At 39.9% G+C, this 15,011-nt stretch overlaps 1 protein-coding gene across 1 annotated transcript in view; it reads left to right on the plus strand.

Annotated features, from left to right (window-relative positions):
* Positions 1-13,576, plus strand: part of LOC146856813 (uncharacterized protein CXorf65 homolog) — a 51,558-nt gene extending 37,982 nt beyond the window's left edge. The window contains exons 4-7 of the mRNA XM_085646765.1: positions 1,728-1,841; positions 3,450-3,524; positions 11,836-11,940; positions 12,037-13,576. Of these exons, the coding sequence (XP_085502891.1) occupies positions 1,728-1,841; positions 3,450-3,524; positions 11,836-11,940; positions 12,037-12,113 (371 nt within the window). The 3' untranslated portion in view covers positions 12,114-13,576. The remainder of the gene's footprint in view (positions 1-1,727; positions 1,842-3,449; positions 3,525-11,835; positions 11,941-12,036) is intronic.
* Positions 13,577-15,011: the final 1,435 nt, after the last annotated feature.

Here is a 15,011-nt window from a genome sequence, read left to right on the forward strand (position 1 = left end):
AACTGCTTAAAATTGTCCAATGTTAAATAATCCCTATTCGATGTTGCTGTTAAATTGTCCACATGTGCAGCTAACTCCTCATCACTGTTGAGTCTGTAAATTGGTGATTCATCTAGACTACAATCTGCGTAACAGCAAAGCCCTCTTGCCTCCTCTTTCATTGGGCATTACTCTGACCAGACAATAAAAACTTATGAGTTTACATTTACTGGCAAGTGTCTTGCTAAGGGTATGACTAACCTCCCTTAGTGGAGAAGTGTGGCTCAATGATTAGAGCGGCAGACCCTGATGCAGAGGTCTAGCCCGGGACCAGGGTTCAATTCCCCGCCTTGGCGGGTCGTGGGCTCAAAAATTCCACGGACCTGATAATTCTCGCCTCGGTGCCTATTCCAATCATGGAGTCCCACTCTGCAACTCTGGGCAATAGCTTGCTTAATCCCCACAACGGCCCCCATAACGCTAAGGATGCCTGGCCTCCACCTTGGGGGTGCCCAGGAGTGGATGCCTCACAGGGAAAGCCAGGATGGGTTCCACAGCAGTATTCGTACACGCGCCTTGAGACCCTTGCGGGTGAGTAGTGCGCTATACAAGTATCAATTTACAATTTAGTGATGGCCCACATGTGCTCTAAAATATGGTTTTTGGTAGAAGGCACGGTACTGCCAATGTATTGCTTATTGCTTGGACATACTAGGCAATACACCATGTATTCGAATTACAATTAATTAATTTAGTTATTTTGGCCGGTTTACTTTAACCTGACATCCAATATGTAGGATTAATAGAAAAATAAATATGTGTAGTAATTTTCTTACTATATCTGCATGCCCTGCAGGTCATGCAAGGATAGAAACCTGGCTGAGCACCAGCCCTAGATGAAAAATGTACTAGAGAGTCCCGTATGGCTGGACCTCTCCTATAAGTGATTTGTAAGAGTATATTTAGCATATGACGAATCACATCTAAATATGTGTCAATTTTTCGCACTATATTACAAATTGCTGCTGTATCCCCTAAAAAAATCAGTTACACATCTGACCTTTGTCTTCCATAGTTTTGCCCTTATGTTTGAAGAAAACCTGATGTGACTGTTTAACTCTTTATGTTGCTGACTGCAATACTGAGATTGGATGCCCTCTGATTTTAAATCTCTGAATCATTTCCTCCTGGACCCTTTTAAAATCTTTATCATCGCTACAATTGTGTCTGGCCCGGAGCAATTTCCCATAGGGGATGCTCCTCTTTAATTTTTTAGGGTGTGTACTTGTGCCATGTAAGATGCTATTTCACGCAGTGAGTTTTCTGTGTAATGTGCTTTTGATCGGACTTCCACTGATGCTTAAAGTTAAATCAAGGAAAGGAACTTCATGTTTGCTCATATGAGCAGTGAATCCCAATTCAGAAACATTGTGGTTCAAAAGGGAGGTGTATTGCTCAGCTTTGTCCCGGTCACCTTCAAGATGTCAAATAAGTCATCTATATTGTGCACCCATAAAATTAGATGATCCAGACACTCACTTGGGTGTTCTGCCCAGGCCACCTTCTTCTCCCTCCAACCAACCAACAAAGTGGCATAGCTGTGGGTGAAACAGGTGCCAATGGCAGTCCCCCTTTCTGTCTGTAGTATTGTCCACCAAGGAGATCATCTTCACTTCCACCCCTCTGTACTGGAGAAATTGTTAATCTTTGATGGCACAGGATTCACTGGTGCTCTCTTTGTTTCGTAGAAATTGAGCTGGCAGATGAGAATGGCCAAGTAAAGAATTTATTGGAGTACCGGCACTGCTACGCTTCAGAGATTTTGAGTGAACGAGAGACCTGCATCCTCCTCGCTGTTTCTCGTATGTACACCATCTTATGATCATCAGTGTAAGGATGTAAATGTGAATAAGGAAATATTGGTTCAGTCAGTAGCTTTCTTTTGATGAATTTCTGAAATTCTACACATGATCTTATGGGTTCTGTGGGTAATGTTACCTATTGACTGTGATCAGCGGGGGTACAAAAGATGAGTCGTGAATAGGTGCTTTGCAGACCTTTGTATGAGAATTTAGTCTAATTAGTTTCATTGATAGAAATCAAACCGATGCTTACTGAATATTTTAGTTTGCTATGTAGAAGTTCATGACTGATGCATTGCTTATTTGGTGACATGAAGTCATCTGATATTCGTATCTGCAAGGAAGGTTTCCAAGTAGGGCTTCTCATTTGATAGCTGCTGTGGAGGTATCTTCCATGATGGTTGTGGAAAGAACATTCTCAATGATCTGTCCTTTGAAGTCCACTAATAAGATCAGAGCTGCAAGGGTCTTTTCTATGATTTGGACTACAGTGGTCTTTTCCGTGAATGGTGCTGTGAGTGTCGTAGCCATGATGAATAAAGCCTTTACTACATTGACAGTTATGAGGGTCTTGATTAGGATGGGTCCTACAAAGTCCTCTCTGTGACTTTTCTGTAACAGTGTGCGCCGAGGGATGCTATGAGGATCTATTCTATGATCAATAATAGAAAGTCTCTCCTCTGATGTGCACTGAGAGGTCTTTCTCGTGATTTATGCTGAATGGGTCTCTTTCATGATACGTGCTGTGAGGGAGACCCTCAGAAACAATAATGTGAGAGTCTATTTTATAAAAGGTACTATGACACCTGCATAATGAGCACTGTGAGTTCTCCTGTGATCTGTGCGGTGAAGGTCACTTCATGATAATTGATTTTGAGCACTCTGACCTAACTTGAGTTGTAAGGTACTTTCAGTAGTTAGGAATTGTGATTTACTTCTATTAAAAGTTTTGTGAGTGGACTGTCTTCTTCGCACTGTGGGGGATCTTTTTCATAATGTTTCATGTAATGGTCCCTCCTGAAATTGGTAGTGTGAGTTGCTTTCCCGTGAGGATTGCTCATTCCTTTCCCTGAATGCTTTAAGGTATGAAGCTATGGTCAAATTTTGTGCATGGGCTTTGAGGACCATATTTTCATCCGTTCATGGCGTTTTTGTGTCATTTACAGTGGTTTTGTGACTTCCTTACCTCTTACTATTTGTTGCAGTGACTTTATCTTGCAGAGTGATTCCGATGGTATTGCCTTCTCCTGTTGGTGATGATTGTCTTTCTTCCAGAGGTGGCTTAGATGGTGTCATTTTCAGTTGCAAGTGGTCTCCTCTCTATATGCAGATTAGGTATTAATGGTTTTCCATCCTGTTGCAAGTAGTTTAGTAGGCACCCATTCTGTTATTGACCTTTTTCTCACCTCTCACGTTTATTGCATTTGCTATAGAATACACACTGAGAGTGGCACCCTCAGTGAGGAGATTTCTTCATTAGGCTCATTCGATCCAGGGATTGGTAATATGGTATCCATCAATAGAATGCCAAGTGCCTTCATATGCTGATTTTGCATATTTTTTTTCTACCCCTGATTTGTTTTCTGGTTTATTTCTCATTGCTTCTAGGGCCAGCAGGAACAACAGACGCTGTCTTTACACCTCTACTAAATGACGAAGACATTGTCAACTCCAAATTCCTTGGTAGGTCTGTGAGTTAATCATATACAGGCTTGATTCATAACATTCCATTCTTTACCACTATCATTAGAAGCTAGGAGTTGTTTCTATTGTCAGGTAGGTTTTGGATGTGGAGGAAGACTGAATAATTATTTTGAATCAGGAGTGCAAATGGTGTTTTGTTAAGGGTGGATCCAATTATCTGAGATTGTCGAGACTTGTTCATATAGATCATAAACCATTCTTGCAAATGACCTCACATTGGAGAAAAACTGCAAAAAATGTACGTGAATTGTGTGACTGACCAATCCTATCGAAGGGATAAAAATGAGTATAGGCAAAAGTGGACTGAAATTATTCCAAGTACACCATATGTAGAAAAGATGGTGCAATCTAATGTTATGGTCTATACAATAAATGAGAAAACTTTCATATCATTGAGATCTATGGAAATATAATGCTATTTTTCTCAGAAGGTATAATTTATCTGGACTACATTTGGGAGCAAAGGAAGATGAAATCACAGCCCAGTCCTCCAGGATTACTTCACTCTCCACTTCTGGAGAAAAAAGCTTTTTTTCTTTGTGCAGTCCTTCTGTGTGATATTCCAAAGAACAATATTTGGTTTGAATCACTACTGCATCCCTCACCCCTTTTTATGAGACTATTATTAACCCATAAAGCACGAATACCACATCATCAAGTATGTTGAACTGGGTTGCGTGGGGCTACAGTGACCTGGACTTTCACTCGCAAGCATTGGTACTCTAAACCAAGTTCAGGGTTGGGAAAGTCAACCCATGTAGAACTAAGCCAAAGCCTTAGTTTACACAACACCCAAATGCCTGCAATCTGTTCCAGTTCATGATGCCCATACACTAGTGAGAACTCTTCATAAACAATTATTTAGTTTCAGTCAACCTTGCACCTCAACATTTTTTTACATTTTGCAAGATCATTGCCTATGCCTTTTGATTCGCAGATCATTGTCCTCATCTTCCTCTTTTTGTCCAAGGCCTCCAACATTGATATCCACTCACATTATGCAACACTGTATCTCACACCACACTACATACACAAAGGCAAAAGCTCCTTCCCATTGTACACAAACTCATAATCAGGAACACCGAAGTTATGCTATTAAATAACCATGGCGTTTTCTACATAATTATAGCTTTTCTTCACTTGCCACATAATCTGCCATCTACTGCATAATCTGCAGATTTTAACGAAGAAATTGTTTCTAGCCCAAATGTCTCAAAAGTTACTAAAATCACAGTGACTCCTATTACCTTGCAGTGGAAGGTCCTACGCATAATTTGACTGGTTATCTTCCAGTTTACTATTAATTTATTTAGATGGTACTAATGAGGTTAAACCTTTGCCCAAACAGTGTTAACATTGAAAACAATGGCAGTATTTTGAAGTACTAGTATGACAGGTTTCACCACATTAGGTCACATAATTTGCATTTTCTTGCCCTATAATTTAGTCCACCCTGCCTGCTGCATAAATTGGACCTCCCCTGCCACATGTTTCCAGTGGCCCACTTTATAATAAATCATTCAAACAGAACCTTTTCTTTTGCCAGCAACTAAATATCAATCAAATAGTGGTCTAGTGAAGTGACAAGCAAACGTCTACCCCAAATCATTGCTCTAAACTCTATCCCAAAAAATGCTGTTGCAACAGTCTTTGGGTGGCTCTGAGAAGCCTACAAAAATGTAGGACTTTTAAACTGTTCTTGCATGGTCGAATGTGTCCTCTGAATATACAATGAGCAGTTGTGGTTTCTGTTAAAAGATACAAGGTAGTTCCTGCTGAGAATGCCCCTTTTGTTACATGGTTCTTGTTAAAAGTGTCTACACTGTTTAGTGCACTTTTACGTTGTTAGATAAAAAAAAACATGCTTACAAATAAAGAAAGTACACAAGTGTACACATGACTCAAAGCTATTTGTATGTCTTGTTGCTCTTCCAACATAAAAAATTTGGGAGGGCATGTTGAAAGTTTTCAAGTCATTAACATATTTTTTAATTTGTTGCAACAGGTTTTAAAGGGGTTGGAACCCTTTAGCTATTTGAGATATATGCCAAAAGTTGCATGATTATGCCACCTCTTTATATCCAACTTAGAGCCTTGCTTCAAAAACATGTTAACTACGTATGCATGTATGTATGTTCATATTTTTTTTATTGAGTGTAGAAAACAATCATATTACAGACAAATTTGCAGACTCTCCAATCACATATAATAAATAGACACTAAGTTTAACAAATTTCATAATCCAATAATACATGATAAATATGATAAACAAAATATACTAAGAGGCAAAGAATATAAAAACCTATTGCATATTGAGTCTCACACTTAAAATGTACACTAAAAAAAGACGTAAATTCATGCCCCATTTTACATGATGTACAATACCAACATTCTAAACATCAAATCTGTGATAGCATATGACCCCTAGCTTGATAACCTGTATGATTACAGTCTTCACCTGGAAATACCCCATAGATAAGTTACATAGCATCATTCATGTGTGTGATTGCAACATAGCCCTTCCATGTCATCCCAAATCTCTGTACCACCCCTATCCTCTTCGCATAGGCCTCCTCAAATTTGTAAGTCCTCTCCAACTTGTGTAGCCACTGGGCCATTGTAGGTATTTTCTGAGATCTCCAATTCTGTAGAATTAAAGATCTGCTTTTTTCTGCTTATACCTACTAGCGCCAAGAGACCTGTTGGTGAATGTGCGCTTACATAAGTTCCTAAATAACATAACATCTGGCTACTGCTATGGATAGGGAAACGAAAAATTGCTCGTATCAATTGATCAATTACAATAGAGAAGCCAAATAGCGCCAACGATGCACATGGAAGGATATCTAATAAAACACAGTTACTAATAAACCTAAAAACCTCCTCCCAAATGTGTTGTAATCTCGGACAAGTGAAAAATGTATGTGTCCAGTCCTCTGCCTCTGGCAGATTGCATCTGAAACAATCATTCGGTAGCATGGGGAACAATTTATGGAGCCTGAAGGGAGTGTAATAGGCCACCCATCTAGAAAGGAAAGACATTCTTGAAAATTGGCCGCTCTCAATGCCCTGTGGCCAAGCTCACAGACTCGTAGCCATTCCTGTCTACTAAACCTACAGTTAGTTTCCTGAGCAATTTTTGGGAACATTAATTCAATGAGGTTCTTGTTCTTCTCCTGACGTAATACCTTATACCAGTTGCCAATGCCCGATAAATTTGACTCAAAGGCAGCTTTTAACATTACTTTTGGACTCTCACTGATTCCTCTGAAGTTAGTCCGGAGAAATCTGCCTAAAACTTAGCCAGAGGTCACGGCTCTGTATTTCAAATTGTGTTACAAAAGCCTCCCACGTCATTTGATTATTACCATTATAAAAGTCGCCCAATTTACAAAAACCCAACAAAATATAAGGCTATACCCCCTTTTGTGGGAGTTTGAGGCCCCATACCTCACAGTCATGAAGAGAGGAATATGCATGGCATGATGGAATATTATGAAAAAAATTGAATCGCTGAATACTACTTAATATTATATTAACCTTATATCTTGTTCTTTCTGGAAACTTTGCAGTGCGCAAGAAAGCTGGTAACTTAATAGCACTCTCCCTTAGCATACGATTAAACAAGAAATGATCAAACTTCGAAAGAGGGGACAGAAGATGAGTTGTTAAGCTAAGTAATGCAGCTTGGTAATAAATAGCTAAATGAGGTACTGCAAGCCCTCCCTGTTCTACATACAATTGTAAAATGATGGGATCCCGATTGAAGTATATAAACTGTTTTTAAATGAACTCACCCCTTTCTTGGTATCACTTTTCAACCAAGTTTTGGCTGGAATGGTAGTTTCAGACAGATTTAAGGAATCAGTGATGATCTCAATTCTAAAGAAGGATAAGGACCCTAAAGATCCAAGTTCTTATCGCCCAATAAGTCTACTAAATTTAAACTATACGCTTCCAATGAAAATCTGAGCAAATAGAATTGCGGACTGTGCTTATACTTGGTCCATGCAGTTCAAACCTGGATGATCTATGGCTGTGAATAATTTTTATCTGATTCAAGCCATCGACTATTTTTCTGCCACAAAGGAGGCTGGGGCCATTTTAATGAAGGATGCAGAAAAAAAATTCGACCTGCTGGATTGGCAGGTCCACTTCTTTATTTTGGGAGAATTTGGCTTTCCACGCCATCTGATCGAGATGCTGGAGAGAATCTATAGGGGAGCCATCGCAAAAATTATTATAAACTCTGAGGTGGCGGGAGATGTAGTAATAAGGCGGGGTACTCGGCAGGGATTACCCCTCTCCCCCCTTCTGTTCTCACTCTGTATTGAGCCATTAGCGATAAAAATCCGTTCTAACATACTAATCCAAGCCTCCCTATTAGAAATGGCAAAAATAAAGCTGTTTGCTGATGATCTGATCCTGTAACTGAATCCAGAGAAATCAAACATTAAGAGAGCATTGGGAGAAATCCAGGCGTTTACAGAATTGGGGGGTTACAGGGTCAATCAATCTAAAACTGAGCTTCTTCTATTTAATGCACCAGGAATAGAGTTGCTGGAAGGGCTGGAATTTTTACCTCTTAAACCCATTAGATATCTGGGCCTGTATGTGACAGTGGACTTCCTCCAACTTTTTCACCTGAATTATGGTAGAACACTTGACAAAATAAAAAGTCTGTTAGAAAGATGGGCATTATTGCCCTTGTCAATAATAGGTTGAGTCTCTCTGATAAAAATGTCGATTCTTCCTTTGTTGTTATTTGTATTTTTAAATCTTCCTTTTAAGATTCCAATCTCGTACTTTAATGAAGTCGATAAGGTGTTTCGGGAGTTTATTTGGGCTAAGAACATTTCTCGAATTAAGCTATCTTTTTTACAATTGTATGTATGTACATATGTATATCGTTTTTCTATAGCGTGAACCTAGCCAGAAGGCAGTGCAGAACTGTACGTGGTCACAGACAAGCATAAATTCAGTGAGTAAGAGGAGAGTAAACTGAGTTGTGAACAGTATTGTGATGTAGTGGGCTTTAAAAAGGTGAGTCTTAATATTGGAACAGCATTAGGGCGATACACTTGTTAGTCTGCAGTTTATTTTGTCCACGCTGTGGGTGTGTTAAGATCCACCAGAGATGGTGAACTCGTCTGCAAGATAAGGAGGCTTGGGGAGGGCTGGTTGCAATAGATTTGTAAATCATGCAACTGGTTTTGAAGGTGGTGCAGGCCCGCAAGGGGATCCAATAGATTCCCATCAAGATGGGGGGGTGATGTGATCATATTGCTTCAGGCCCTGGGTGAGAAATGCTGCAGCATGTAGGATGACCTTACTGGGTGCCAGTGTGGCATCTGGGAGGCCATAAAGTGGAACATTGCCACCAGTGGCAGCTGGCAACCTTTGAAAGTATTGGGGCAAGCAAATTGCCCTACCACTTCCCAGAAAAACAAAATAAAGTAACCCCTCCCTCCAGAAGCTCCTAATTAAAACCTCCTCCCAAAAGACCAAGATAAATCCCTCTCTCCCTCCAAAAGCCCTTTATAAAACAACCCCTCCCTCCACTCAAAATAACACTAACATATTAAATAAATAAAAGTTAATAAACTGTACGTACAGACTACCACACATTGTGTGGTCCTCTTCTGTGAACCCGCAGTCTGTTGTGGAGCGCTCCTAACCAATCCTTGCGCTTCTCTCATGCTGTTAATCAGCATGAGAGAAGCACCAGTATTGGATGGAGTGTGTTGGTGAGATGCTCCTTTAAGCCCTGGAGGCCTATGCTTGCTCTCTACCCAGATGTCTAAGACAGAGTGGAGAGCTGAAAAGTGTGCATGTCATCCAAAGACAGCTGGCTAAACTGACATGCGCAGTTTGGAGCATCTGGCCAACGCTCCAATTCTCTATGCTGCCAATCGGCAGCTTAGGACACACCCCTTTCCTGGCTCGGGGCACTGTGTGCGGTGCACACATTGGAAAAATAACATGGGAAATTAAATCATTTATTTCATTGCCTTTTTATTTTTTCATGGGCGGCTCACAGCAGGCGGGTGTCAGTGCTCCCCTGCCCTCATAGAGAAATCACAGCTGATTACTACCATCCAGAAGCATATAACCTTGTGGATGGGATAATTGCCTGTAATTCTCCTCCCTAATCATCCGTTTTCTAAATGCACATTGCAGTATGTAACCATTAATTTCAGTAGCCTTTGCAAATATTTGCGGCAGCTCAACAGAATTCATAATCAAATCCTATCGATATGACATTGCACTTTTGATTGATGAAATCATGAAGGGTAGTGCTTGCCTTAGGTTTCATAGTGTTAAAAATTATGCAGCAGCTTCAATATACGTAAACCTTTTTTGCTCCCTGAGAATGGTCTAAATGCATACATATCACACGTGCCTTCATCTCAATCACAGGCTTGCATTCCTTCATAAAATATGTCACAGCAGGGGGAAGACAATATCTAAAGGTCACAGGTGGTCAGCAACAAGTTATATTTATGAACTGTGATCTGTGGGAAAACGATCTTCAATGCAATTATGTGTATATACCTTCTTGTAAGAGATTAATTTGCTAAGAGTGTAAATATCTTTACACTCTCGCCCAGGTTTAAAATAGTTCCACTGTTGATCAAATCCAAGTTGGATTGGTAGTTCAGGTGCTGTTCATCCTGGTTTGTGTTTTGTCATGGCCTCACTATTTTTTGCTGTACAACTTTTGGAAATTCGTGGTTTACATACAAAGCTCAGGGAGAGTTTTGCTGAGACATTCATCACCTTGCTAATAATCATTTAGTTCTGGTTTCCTCTGAGAACGTGATGGTATTAATTATCTTTTCATCCTTAAGCAAACGGTTTGTTAATGCCTAACTTGGGAATTATGGGCGAGATGTGTAAATCATTTTCACTGTGGCTGTTGCTCCCATCCACAGTTTGCAACCCCAAAAATATGTTTTGCAATGTACTAAACCGATTTTAGGACTCAGTAACTTTTTGCTAGCTCCTAAAATGGGTTTAGGATTGGAAAAGGTGTTGCTTTTTCAAAGGGACATGTTGTAGGCATCCTTCCCAAATAGTGATTCCAGTCCATATGTATCAATGGTTTAGGTGCAAAATAGCAGTCATAAACCTTGGGACCCCTTCCGTTTTGTGAATGTCAAAAACATGTTTTGGGCAGTAGACAGCAGTCAGAGGGACCACTGCCAGGTCTCAACAAATGTGTTTACAAAAGTAACATTTTCTTTTTGAATGCAGTCTCTTTTCCTTAAGGAAAATGTGCTGGCTTCAAAAAAAGTGTACTTTTCTAAAAACCAGTCACAGACATGGTGCCCTGCTGACCCCTAAAGGTCTCAATCGCTGTAGCCAATCGGATTGAGTCTCAATTTGCAAACAACTTAGGGCCAGATGTATGAAGGAAAATTGCAGGGACAAACGGGTTTGTGACCTGTTTGCGCATGCAGTGTTCCCCTGGGCCATCTACTAACACTATTTTGTGACTCGCTATTAGGAAGGGGCGTTTCGGTCCTAATTGTGACTCACAAGCCATATACGAATGTTTTGCGACCGCAATTGCATTCATAAAACACTCACAATTTACCACCCTCTTCAAGAGGGTGATAAAGGAGTTGCAAATGGCCTTTGCAAATGCAGGGGAAATATTTTTAGGGGCAGGCAGTGGTCCCAGGGACCACTGCCTGCCCTTGAAAAATAAAGCAAAAACTTTTTTTTTTTTTTTAAATGCATCCCGTTTTCTTTTAAGGAAAACTGGGCTGCATTTTTAAAAAACTGCTTTATTGAAAAGCAGTCCCAGGCATGGAGGTCTACTAAGCACAGCAGGCCACCATCCCTCGGAGGTTCAGCCATTCCCAATGGGGTCGCAAATTGCGAGTGCCTCATTAATATTCATGAGACTCGCATTTTGCGACCCCATTGGGAATCACAATCAGTGTCTCTGACACAGTTGTACATTGTAATTTGCGATTCGCAAATTTGCGACTCGCAATCGAGCGCAATTGTGAGTTGCAATTTACACTGGTCATACATTTGGCCCTTAGTGAATGTTAATTATGTAGATCAAATTGCGACTCACTCTGATTCTGTTTTTTCTAAACCAAACTAGGGGTACATAGGTCTGTCTGTAAAAATATTTACTGGTCGCAAAAATGGAGACCAGAATTTTGCGACCGGTAAGTAATACAATGTGCTTTCTTTTTTTCTCATTGTAAAAGATTAGTTTTGGATAAGTTTCGCTCTTCTTAAATTCTATACCTTAAACAATATTTTGCAGCTAAACTCGGGAACTGGGGAGAATCCAAATCCTCGAGCAGTCGAACAAAATCCAAAAGACACAACAGAAAAAGTGTGGTGATTCAATCCACGTCGCTACTCGATGGTGAGTCAAACAGCACAAGATGTGTATTCCATTGCCGCTCCTCTTAAACCATCTCTTTCAATCCAAAACTACAATTGATCTCCTCTTTTTCTTTAGGGAAACCGAGTCCTCAACAGCCAGGCAAGAATAAATCTACAGCATCAACCCCCAAAAAACGGGCAGGGAAATCCTGACTGTCTCGAGCACCACTCAATGAAGATAAAACCTGCACCCATTTCTCTTGGAAATTATTCAGAAAATAGTTTAACTTTTTACACATGTCCTTATTGGATTATTTCCAAAGACTATGTAAACTCAGCAGACCTGTCGCAGATTCCCCATGGTTGTCTTCACTCATTTCAGGAAATGAGCTAATCCCATAAATTGTGATAGACCTGTTTTCTACCATCATGCAACATTCCATAGTCCCAGACTTCTGACAGACCTAGCTTTGATATTATTTTAAATCAGTTTCCCTGAGTCCTTATAGGCCTCTCTTCTCAAATATTGGAAGTAGCAGATTTGTGGGCAATTCCCTGTTTTCTCATGGAATTTTATTTGCACAGCATTGATATGCAGCCAATTCCTAAATTCTGATATGCTGCTGGTCTGTTATAGAGGAGAGGTGTGGTACAGCAGCCAGAGCGGCTGCATCCAGAGCGCGGGGCTCACGGTTTGATCTCCTATGCCAGTGGCAGCTCAGCTCAGCATCGCATGACCCTGGACAATAGCTTACTTAATCTCCCCGACAGCCCCCAGAACCTTGAAACCTTTAAGGTGGTGTTATGTTTGCGCTTTACAAATAGGTCGTATTATTATTAGCAGCAAAAGCAAGATAATCCCTGGGAAATGTCTTCAGTTCTGATCAACTAGTGTTCCCTTTTTATATAATTTCAGACATTCTCTTACTGTTTACCTATATGCCTATTGACTATTTTTTTCTTCTCAGAAAACAAAATACCTATGCATTGGGCAATTCTTTGATTTGTCATTTCATTGTATTCTCCCACTACAGACAATTGTCAGATTCACGGGCATCTTTTTCTCTTGTGTGAGAAACACGTGGATAACAAGATAAGTCCTAGTGCACCCTTCGGTTCCTTTAATGTCAGACCAGTGAAACGAAGCAGGGCCTTATGACCCCCCCCCACCAACCGCTCCTCCCAGTTCTGTCCTCTCTTTAGTATTAATGGAACTCAGAGCAGTAGCTCTAGAAAACTGCAACCTCATAGCCGTGGCTGGGTATTTAAATGACCCTGAAAAAACTGAATATGCTAATTGGGAGGTTGGACAATACGCTTTACAGTATGGACTGATTTGAAGAAATTATGGGAATTGCAATGCGTGACAAAAATATGTTCAGGGTGAGTGATTTAGAGCTGGTATCCAATGCAGTTTGTTGGCCTGTGCTGAAAAACTTTCAGCCCTCTGCTAGTATCATTAATTAGGAGATACACACAAAAAGTAGGATTAATGTGTTCTTGTGATGTCAAAAAAGGAAGGAATGTTTGCACAAAAATTCATAAAAAAGTTTGATCAATGTCCTGTTGCCTCACTATATATAAATAACAAAAAATGTCAATAAGGGATCTTGAGCAATGTAAGTTGTAACTTTACATAAAGGGATTATTGCAATCAAAACAACTCAAAATTCAGCAATAAAATGTAGACTAGTTGACTTGTCCTCTTTTTTCAAGCGATATGGGCAGATGCCAGCAAGACTCTGCAAGCTCCCCTTGACATGTGATCTATAGGTTTTGAATAGCCAGACATCCCAGGTTTTGGGCCCAATTCACAGAACTAATTTAAGACAAAATCCTAAACTTGCAACCATTTTGGTATTCACAGAAGGCACTTACTCATTTTGGTATTCACAGAAGGCACATACTCATTGATGAGTAAGTGCCTTCTGTGAATACCAAAATGAGTAACTTACTCATTTTGAGTAACGTACTCATTTTGAGTAACTTACTAATTTTGGTATTCACAGAAGGCACTTACTCATTGATGGGTAAGTGCCTTCTGTGAATACCAAAATGAGTAAGTGCCTTCTGTGAATGCCTTATGTGAATATCAAAATGAGTAAGTGCCTTCTGTGAATACCAAAATGGTAGTAAGTTTAGGATTTTGTCTTAAGTTAGTTCTGTGAATCGGGCCCTTAGTTTTTATGTATTTTTATTGCTCCCATTTTTTCTGCCTCTCTTTGTTAAAATAAAACATCAGTCAGGTGACCACTAACAATGACTGCTTTCAGTGCATTGTAACTAACTATATTCTGCTCTCTGACATTTACCTTCAGAATAGAACGTTCACATTTTTAATTTTTGATTACACTGTTTGTAAATGTTGAAAAACGTAGCTCCCAATTTAGAATTTGCAGACAATATACTCCTGCACAAACACAGCAGAGTATCCTGTCTGCCAAATCTTTTGTCTGCCTACCTCATTTAGAGATGGGTGGACCATACGTTTTTTTATTGATGAACCCCTTGTTTGCTCTTTTGATGGAATACTTCATCCTGCGTCCCAACAGAGTATAGGCTGTCAGAGGAACGTCATTACACCCTACGCCCTATTTAGGGTGGATGGTGTAATGCCTTTTTTTTGTCAGTCACTGCCAGGAAAAGAAGGGGTCAGAAAACTAAATAATTACCCCACTCCCTGCAAGAAAACTCCCATAGTGGAATGATCATTAGTTTTTATTTTTCTGAACAAAACACCCACTTTTGGAGTGGGACATGGCAGTGGTTCCTTTCAATTTATAGAGATAACCACTAGGCAACAGTAATTTCTAAACTTGATGAAAAGTAGTCTTTCAGGATCGTAGAAGTAATCTTCTCCACCACCCCAACAGACAGAGTACCACTATTCAAATGCTAAATCAGACCCTAAATCTGTGGAAACAAATTCCTGCAAAAGAATTAAAAAAAAAGTTTTTTATCATAAAAAGCTATATACTTTTCTCGTTATATCCTACCATATTTTCGCAGGGGTTTCCCCCCATATTTTTTCCTAAACTTTGCAATTTTTGCTTTGAAAAAGAAAATATCACTAATTTCAGGGTGGGAAACCTTTGTAACTAAGGATCTGAT

Source organism: Triturus cristatus, chromosome 3_2 (assembly GCF_964204655.1).
Source record: "Triturus cristatus chromosome 3_2, aTriCri1.1, whole genome shotgun sequence".
NCBI classification, from domain to species: Eukaryota; Metazoa; Chordata; class Amphibia; order Caudata; family Salamandridae; genus Triturus; species Triturus cristatus.